At 38.3% G+C, this 10046-nt stretch overlaps 1 protein-coding gene across 1 annotated transcript in view; it reads right to left on the bottom strand.

Annotated features, from left to right (window-relative positions):
• Positions 1 to 10046, bottom strand: part of ARHGEF10 (Rho guanine nucleotide exchange factor 10) — a 249456-nt gene that overhangs the window by 43223 nt on the left and 196187 nt on the right. The window contains exons 26-27 of the mRNA XM_007944435.1: positions 9040 to 9263; positions 8291 to 8448 (exon numbers count right to left, since the gene is read on the bottom strand). Of these exons, the coding sequence (XP_007942626.1) occupies positions 8291 to 8448; positions 9040 to 9263 (382 nt within the window). The remainder of the gene's footprint in view (positions 1 to 8290; positions 8449 to 9039; positions 9264 to 10046) is intronic.

Below are 10046 nucleotides of genomic sequence, written 5' to 3'. Positions count from 1 at the left end.
TTCAAACCCACCAGCCACTCCTCGTAAGGAAGGTTGGGCAATCTACTTCTGTAGTGATACTGCCTCAGAAACCCAAGGAGGAGTCGCTATGAGTATGGTCTGATTCGATGGCAAGTAACAACAACAAGGCATTTGACTGCTAACCAGAAGGCTGGCTGTTCAAACTCACCAGCCACTCCTCAGAAGGAGGACTGGGCAATCTACTTCTATAGACATACTGCCTTGGAAACCCAAGGAGGGGTTTCTATGATCAAATTGACATGACGGGAGTGAGTTTGGTTTTGGTTTATGTCTCAATATTCCTATGTAATGAATACACCATGGCCTGCTAGACACAAATCTGTCTTGGAAGAAGTAAGCCAGAATGCTCTTGATAAGCGAGGAAGGAGAGAATTCATCTCACATACTTTGGTCACGTTATTAATTAGGAGGGACTAGTTCCTGGAGAAGGACATCATGTTTGATAAAGAAGAGAGTCAGTGAAAAAGAGGAAGACCCTCAACAAGATGGACTGAAACAGTGGCTACCGCAATGAACTAAAACACAGCAGTGATTGTGTGGATGACACAGGATCAGGCAGTGTTTTGTCCTGTTGTACAGAGGGCCGCTGTGAGCTGGAATCACCTCAATGGCACCTAACAAAACATAACATATCCTATGCAAAATTAAATTCTTCAATTTTCAAATTAAATATCATTATGCCATAATGCTTACAATTTTAACTGAATTATTAATCCTCCAATGCTTTTGACTTCCTAATCAAATAAAAATGCTTTGCTCAAGGAAAAGGACAAGGTCTAGACTTACTTCTTACAATTTGTTCTGTATTTAGAGCACTGAACCTTTTATTACAAAACTTATTTATGGTAATTTTTTAAAGCTAAGGTACATTAAAAGCCCATTATGCAAGTTTTGAATTTTGTGGCATACTTTTAAATTGTAATTCAACTTTAAGGGAGATGTTTCTATGCAGCAATTAGGCTAAAGATTGATGAAAGAAATTTATTAGCCCCAAAAGACACTGAGCTGTCTTTCAATCATAATATCTTCATTAGAACCTGTGTGTTATCATACAGATAAAACACATACACACACTTGTATGTGCACCATCTTATTTGGTATTTACAACAACCCTTTGAACATTACAATCTCAGTTTTATTTTGAGAATACAGAAGTGCAGAGTGGAAATATTATTTTCTCCAAACTTCACAATGTTTATAGTGCATGGTGTGGCATAAAAATCTATGTTTGCTGAACCTAGTTTAAACTCTGTTGTGGTTACCTAGTGCTGCTCTGACAAGAAATGTATACCATAAATGGGATGGCCTTAACAAAAAGGAGTTTATTCTTATAATTTGGAGGCTTTAAGTCCAAGTTCAAAGTGCCAGGCTCTAGGTGAAAGCCCCTCAACCTTGGGGTCCAGCTCTGCCTCCTGCTCCTGGCCCACTGGAGCTAGAGGCGCTTCTTCACTCACACAGCTGCTGGCTGCTGAGGCTGACAAGCCCCAGGGTTGACAAGTAAAAAGGCACAGTCACGATGTTACCAAACCACACGGCAGGCCATTAACTTAAGTCCATTGTAAATCGCAAGGTCGGCAAAGCATAGCAGGCTGCTCAGCAATGACACGGGTACATGCAGGGTCCAAGCCTGCCATAAGCTAGAGACCATTCCCAAGGTTTCTCCTTATATACAGGAAGCACACCACATCCCAAAGGCAGCTACTCAGCTGCTTGTGGTAGATCCCACCATGGAGTGGATTGCCAGTCTCATCATGGGGAATAACTATCACCAGCTGCCCAGCCACTCAACCAGGCCCAGCCAAGTTGGCACACAAATGTAACTACCACAAACTCTATCTACTTCCTTTGGTCTTAGTATCCTTAGGCTATTGTCTAGTCTCACTTAACACTATCATATTGATAATTCATATTCCTTTGAGGCAAGAACTCAAGAAAAAAAAGTGGGATAATCTACTGCAGACATTTTATTTCAGTTAAGGAATAACTCCTAACAGTTGAACTTTGTTTTCTGAGGACCTATGCTCTTCTTTCTACTGATACTCCGTGCTTGTGCTCTCATCTCAAAATCCTCCATGGGACAAAGAGTACAACATTAGACATTAAAACATTTCTATAAATTTGAGCCAACAAATTGCCTCCCTCAGGATAAATTCTCCCTGGGTATTTTGACTCAATGCCAAAGTTCCCAAGTGGCTGCCCACACCATATCCAGCCCTTAGTCAAAGCTGCTTTGGACTGCACATGCTAATAAAATTGGGAAACAACGTTGAAAAATCTAGGGATTTTCTACAGAGTTCCCAATTTCCTTCTCTTAAAAAAGTAAAAGACTTGACAACATTGATTGGAGCTATGTAGCTTTCCTCTTAAGAAGGACGTGTGGCTTCAAGTTGGCCAAGTCCTCCCACCACCAATGATGAAATGTTGCTGACACGTAGTCCATTTCACTGTTTGCCTAGAGAAGCTCATCTAGGAAGACATTTAAAACCACATCTATCCTTATCTCTGAGGTCCATAAACAAATCGAAACATCCTAAGATGCATTAAAACAAACTATATAACACAGTTTATGGGATACAACAAAGCCGACAGGGATGACAATTTATCACCTTAAACTGATTTCCTGCAGAATTAATTTAAAAGGAATAAAGTAAGTTATGCAGTCAAACAGGATGTTCAAAAGATAATCACATTATCAATTTAAGAAAAGGAAAAAAACCAAAACCCACTTCCACTGAGTCAATTCTGATTCATAGTGACCCTTTAGGACAGCGCACAGCTGCCCCACAGGGTTTCCAAGGCTGTACATTTTTATAGAAGCATATTGCCTCATCTTTGTCCTGCAGAGTGGCTGGTGTGCTTGAGCTACTGACCTTTTGGATACCAGTTGACTACTTTAACCACTATGCCACTAGAGCTTCTTGAGGGAAAAAAAGGTATTATAAATGTAAAAGCAGAAATGTAATAATAATGTATTAAAAAATAGAAAAAAATAAAGATTATAAAAAAATCCCTACAATATACTTTGTTGTGAGAAGTTTAGTTGAAGGCAAAAGAGGGGGAAGAGAAACCACATTGAAAACACAAGAAGATATACATGACTCTAACTGTACATATGGCAGAAATTTCTTTTTAAAGAGGCAGCATATTCTAATGAAACAATACTGGAAATTCCAATGGTATGAATAATATTGATCTAAATTAGGAGAACTGCATTATGAAGAATGAAATAATTCAAATACATTCATGGCACATAACGAAATGGACATAAATTTCCAAAACCAACTTTAGAAACTTGCTAGATCAGACTGGAATTATTGTAATTTCAAACTCATAATAATCCCCATGAAATTTATCTCTACCACAGAACCAGAAAAAACAACTTAAACCAGCAAAATGTTTGTGATACTAACCCCTAACAAAGGTAGCAGAAAAAGAAAATCATACAGCAATTTCAATTATAAGTATCCATATAAAGTTATATTAATTTGTATTTAATTGTAAATATAAATTATATCCAGCACAATAGAGAAATGATGTATTCTTCCACCAGAGGACTCATTCTATGATGTAAACTCTGTTCCTCTGTGTTAAACTCATTGATGGTTCTCTGCTGCCTTTAAGACAGACACCATCATCATTGGTCCCTGCTTAGTTCCAGTATTCTAGACTCTCAGATTGTATGCCTTTTTTTTTTTTTTTCTGGGAACTCACATAATTGCTCTTGCCTCAGGACTTTTGCACATATTGTTCAGAACTCTCTTCTACCAAGTTCTCTTATTAACTTGTACTCATCCTTCAGAAAATCTTTTGGCTCCAAGTCCACAAAAGGTGCTCTCACCAAGTATCTTCTTAGCACCCTTAATTTCTCTCATCCTACTATCCATCAAACTGCATTTTTATGACCTATTTGCTTGTAAAATATCACAGATTGTGAGAAGTATGACTCTCATATTTGTGCCTATAACAATTAACCCAGGGGCACCTAATGCAAGTTTAGATGGTCAGATTCTGTCTTAGATTGTAAAGAAAACTGGACACTGAGTCCTGGAGGTCATACAGAGCTGGAGCTGGAGAGCACCTTCCATCATGTGCATAGAGAATCAGAAAGGGCAGGCTGCAGAGAGTGGGCCCACGGAAGAGTGTAGGAAGTGGACCCATGGAAGTTGAGACTGCACAGTCCTGGAGAGATACAGAGTAACCCTCCCGCCTTGTAGAAGTGTCTAGTTGCAATTCCAGTCTTTGATTTGCATGCATGTTCTTTTCTGGAAAAACATGCAATTTTACTTATAAAGCTTGAAATGTGATTTTTTTTTCCCCTCTGGGTAACCAAATAATGCTTAACTAAACACAAGAAAACCAACCAGAAAACTACTGAAATTCTCCAGCCGTGAATTGATAGGAGCTTGGATCAGGGGAAATGGGTATTAAAAAAAAGAAAAAGCTAGTACTTTGGTGATAGATTATATATATGGGGACGGTTTAGAATGAAGGACCATGAAGGACTTGAATGTTTCTGCTTAGTAAGATGAATTTTGGATGTCCATCTAAAAAGGGAGCTCTGGTGGAATAGTGCCTAAGGCATCTGACTGCTAACCAGAAGGCTGTCAGTACAAAACTCCAAGCCACTCCTCAGAAGGAAGACTGGGCAATCTACTTCCATAGATATCACCTTGGAAACCCAAAGAGGGTTCACTATGAGATGGAATTGACTCAAATTGACTTGATGGTAATGACAGAGACATTAAAAAAAAAAAAAAAAAAAAAAATTCACTGCCATCAAGTCGATTCTGACCCACAGTGACCCCCTTTGGGTTTCCGAGGCAGTAAATCTTTACAGAAGTAGATTTCCCAGTCTTCCTTCCACAGAGGAGTGGCTGGTGGGTTTGAACTGCCAACCTTCTGGTTAGTGCTTTAGGCAGCACACCACCACAGCACCTATTCCAATGATTATAAGAATAGGTAAATTGAAATATGAGGGGTCAGCACTGAAGATATAAAAATCATGCACAGAGAACTTAAACTTTGAGGTTAAATAAAGAAAATGAAGCCTACACAAGAAGCCAAGGCAAGAGCCTTAGGGGTATCTACAGTATGAACCAAAGAATACAGGGACCAGCAAGGAAATAGAAGAAAGGAAACAGAGAAGTTAAAACAGAAAAAGGAAAGGAAATGTCATAAAACCAGGAAAAGCCAGGAATCAACTGGTTCTGATAAACCAAGTCAAGATGGCTAAGGAGTGAGACAGGGAACATTAGTTAAGTACTTATTCCACTATCATTTGCTGAGCAATTACTATATGCCAGGCACTGTTCTGACAATGGAGGCAGAATGAGAAATAAAACAAAATCCCTTGTCTCAGGAAGTTTACGTACAGGTGGAGCTAGGCAGGCAATAAACAAGTACAAAGGTGTCATGGTGAAAATAAAACAGGTAACACTGAAGAGAGACTACTTTTGAATTTTCTGTAGTAAGTCAGGTGGAGTAGGTCAGGGAATGCCTCTCTGAGGAAGTGACGGCTAAGGTCAAAGATCAAGGGCAAAATAACATTTCAAGTAAAGGAAACAGCTCATGCAATCTGATAAGGTGAAAATGAACTTTGTGTGTATGAATCACAGAAGCAAGTCCAAGTACCCAGAGCACAGGAGTGAACTGGGAGGTGCAGGTATAACATAACATGTTTGTAGGCCAGGGACAAGAATCGGGATTTTATTTAAGTATACTGGGAACTCACTGGACAATTTTAAGCTGGAAGTAGGGCTGACTTTATCTATAGTTTAAAAAGCTAACTACCAAATATTTGGAGGATGAATTGGTAGGACAGGAAGAAGGAAACGTGGAGGCCATGGCAGTAATCCAGAGAGGAGTTAAGGCCAATTTGGACCAAAGTGTTAAAAATGGAGATGGGGAGATGATTTGGGAAATATTTTGGAGGAGGCAACAAGAATGTGATGGAGGATGGAATGGGGTAGAGAGAGGACAGGAAAATATAGACAGGAACCAAGAATTATTAGTTGCCTAATGGTAGTATTTACTAAATTGGAGGGGGATGAAGTGAAGAATGGCATTCAGTGGAGGGGGAGAAAAAAAAATCTACATATTGTATTAAATGTTAAGAGTGAAGTGATCCTTTGAGTTGGATACCACTCACAGCAACTCCTCCTTGGTTTTGTGAGGCGGTATGACTATGGAAATAGATTGCCTAAACTTCCCTCCAAGGAGTAGCTGGGGGGTTTGAACCACCAGCCTTCTGGTTATCAGTCAAATGCCTTAGGCACTAAACTACCAGAGCTCCCTATTAAATGCTAGCATTGCAATATTTAAGTAGAGCTGTCACAAAGGGAGTTGGGCATATGGGTAGGAAGTTTGAGAGACAGGTCACATTGAGATGTAGGAATTTGGAAGTCATAGTGTTTAAGACCTGAGGCTGGAAGAAATCACTTAATGAGAGAGTGTAGCCAGTGAAGGAAGGGTGAGAGCTAGGCTTGAATCTGGCATCTCTGCATTTATTCAGTGAGAGAGAAAGGAACCAAGAAATAAGACTTGCCTAACATTAGGTTGGAGCCCTGGTGGTACAATGGTTAAGCACTCAGTCGATAAACAAAAGGTCAGAGGTTGAAACCTACTAGTCACTCTGTAGGAGAAAGATGTGGCAGTTAGCTCCCATAAAGATCACAGCATTGGAAACTCTATGGGGCAGTTTTACTCTGTTCTACAGGGTCGTGATGAGTTGGAATCAACTTTATGGCAGTGGGTAACATTAGGTTGGTTAAGCAAGAAGGAAACCACTTTGAAACAACAGTTGCTGTAAAATGTCACAGTAAAATATATGGAAAAGGAGTTCATAAAAGATGCAGAGCTACTACAAGTAATATACATGTTCTACAAGTTTGAGTGGAAAATGAAGAAAAATTCTTGGGCAGCAGCATAGCTCTGCTTCAGAAGTTTGTTGTGAATATTAAAGGGGATAAAACATAGAAGTTCCATAGAACTGCACTTGGTTCATAAAAAGAAGTTAATTCAAAGGAGCTCTCATGGTATAGTGGTTAAGACATTTGACTGCTAACCAAAAGGTTGGTGGTTCAAACCCACCAGCCACTCTGTAGTAGAAAGATGAGACAGTCTGCTTCTGTAAAAGATTTATAGCCTTGGAAACCCGTGGGGTCACTATGAGCTGGAACTCATAGTGTTGACAGCAACAAGTTTGGTTTTTGGTAAGGAAAGTTGTAGGCCTGAGCAAGGTTCTATCAATTGAAATCCATTTCTGTTGAGTCGATTCTGACTGTGATCCTACAGGGCAGAGTAGAACTGAACCACAGGGTTTCTAAGGATATCTTTATGGATGCAGACTGCTTCATCTTTCTACCATGGAGTGGCTGGTAGTTTCAAACTGCCAACCTTTTGGTTAGTAGCTGAGCACTTAACCACTGTACCAACAGGGCTCCTTTCTATCATGAGAGTTCATTCAACTTTTTAGTTAAATATGCAGCAAAAAGGTATGGAGATATTGAAGAAGCTAGAGAAAACTGCAGATGTCTGAGGTAAGTAGGAATAATATTCAGAGGTGGTAGAAAGCTTTCACTGGTAAAGGGAAGATAATTTTCTTGAGCTGGTAAAGACTCATAAAAGCAATACTACACTGAGGTAAATAGATGGGTGTATGTGGGAGCCTAAGGGGCTCTGGTGGCGTAGTGCCTAAGGCACTAGACTGCTAACCAGAAGGCTGGCAGTTTAAATATTCAGCCACTCCTCAGAAGGAAGGTTGGGCAATCTACTTCCATAGTGATACTGCCTTGGAAACCCTAGGAGGGGTTGCTGTGAATTGGATCCGACTCCATAGCAGTGAGTTTGGTTTTGTTATTTTGGATGTGGGACCCTATCAGGGAAGACTGCAATCTTCTTCATCAAAAGAAGAACTAAGCTCACTGGCCTTGAGTAAATGCATTAAGAGTGTGAGGAGAGCAGATTTAAGGAGAAGATGTGCATTCAAATAATTATCATCTGGAATATGGTAAGGAGTCAGCCAGGGGTTTGACTTTTGAAACAACTTCATCTTTATTTGTTCAACAGACAGCATCTTATTTTCACATCATGTTTTTTGGAATGAGAAAGTTATATGCTAAGGCTAAAGAGGAAATGAGGCTAGGAATATGAAGCACATTACAGAGTAAAATACAACAGATCAACAGTAATAAAATCTGATATGCAGACTCTCTAATATACTAATTCATACTAATGTTACTAATTCATACAAATATTACTAATTAATTACCTTCTGCTTTTGTGTAGATGGCAACAGTCCCATTGACAAGGCCAACATATAGCTTCTGAGATGTACAGGCCAAACTCATGACTGTAGATTTTTCAGGAGTGAAAAAGTGTTGAAGTCTCACTTTCTTCGAGCCTTGACTGCTTTTATAAATGGAAATGCTTTAAGACAAAAACATAAACTAATAAATATATTTGCTCATAATGCAAAGAACTAGGGTATTCTTCACATTTATTTATTTCATCTTAATTCCTCCTTATATTTTAAAAACTGTTAATACTTTGATTTCATTCTTTTACTTTAAAAGAGAAATTAAAAAAAAATTAGTTCTATTTACCCTAGGGCCTCACATCAGGAAAATAATTTTAATTTTCCTTTAAATTATATCAATGTTTAATATGAGTATAAAGTAGTATGTAGTTTTATTTTATTCTGAAACATAAGTCCTTTTAAAAGCAGTATTAGAAATGGACATTAAAGCAAGAAATATTATGGTATTTTCCATAATATTATTTCCATTTTAAAGAATTACCATTTCTGTTTGGGAATTTCCTAGAATAATTTCCATGGACCCGATTCACTATTTCAAAGTGTATTTGCCCTAAAAATTTCCACATGTATCCCATGATTCCTAAACATACGTTTCCTAATATCAGATTAAACTACTTTCCATTATAAGCTCCTCATTATTTTACTTCTAACAGAAAACAGCTGATGATAATTATTTGTAACACAAAGAACTGGAATGCTACCTTCCTTCTTCTGTCCCTAAACAAATAGTTGGAACATCTGAAGCTCGCACAACTCCAATTTCAGAATCAGAGGCTGCATTTGGCTCTTTAAGCTTCTCTTCCACTGGAATGTAGACCATACAAAGGATGCGAGATTCCACATTGAAGCATTCAATAACTTTGGGGTTGGAATTTTGAAATGAGACAATAGCAATTTGACCCATTTGATTGGTACAACTTCCAATCTGAATCAGGGAGTTAAGAGGAGGGGAAAAAAAAGAGAAAGTAAAGATCCTGTACAATCATCCTTTCTCAATATACTGAAACCTAAGATTCAGAGTCAATGACAAGAATCTACTTCCATATGAGAACAAACAATCTTTAAGAAATCAAATAATGTTTAAACAATTGGTCAACAGTGCCCTTTTTTTTTTCCAACGTATTTAACAAGGTTATTTTTTCTTTTGATTGTAATAATAAGTATAGTTTTAATTTTAAGAAAATCACAATATGCTTTAAAAAATCACATACCTATCATTACATGATGGGAAAGGTCTATCCACACACAGCTTAAAGTCTTAAAGAAGTAGATTACTAGCAGTTATACAGGAGCTCTGGTAGCATAGTGCCTAGGGCACTTGACTGCTAACCAGAAGACTGGCTGTTCAAACCCACCAGCCACTCTTCGGAAGGAAGGTTGGACAATCCTACTTCTGTAGTGATACAGCCTTGGAAACCCAAGGAGGGGTCGCTATGAGTCGGGGCTGACTCGACGGCACATAACAGTACCAGTTATACATAATTTAACACTAATATTTAACAGACTTTATCTGTTGATATAAGAAAATGAATCTTTAAAAAGAGAAAAATAATAAAAATGCACTCAAAAGTGAATTATTAGCATTTAACATATAATATCTACCATTTCATACCATATGAATTATGGGAAGATATCAAGAACATTATCCATGAAGAAAGCAAGAGATCACTAAAAAGACAAGAAAAGAAGAGAAGACCAAAGTGGATGA

This window comes from Orycteropus afer, unplaced genomic scaffold (genome assembly GCF_000298275.1).
Source record: "Orycteropus afer afer isolate SDZICR_OR568_19922 unplaced genomic scaffold, OryAfe1.0 scaffold00125, whole genome shotgun sequence".
Taxonomy (NCBI): Eukaryota; Metazoa; Chordata; class Mammalia; order Tubulidentata; family Orycteropodidae; genus Orycteropus; species Orycteropus afer.
The sequence above is the reverse complement of the archived record's forward strand: the minus strand, read 5'-3'. Positions and strand labels throughout refer to the sequence as shown.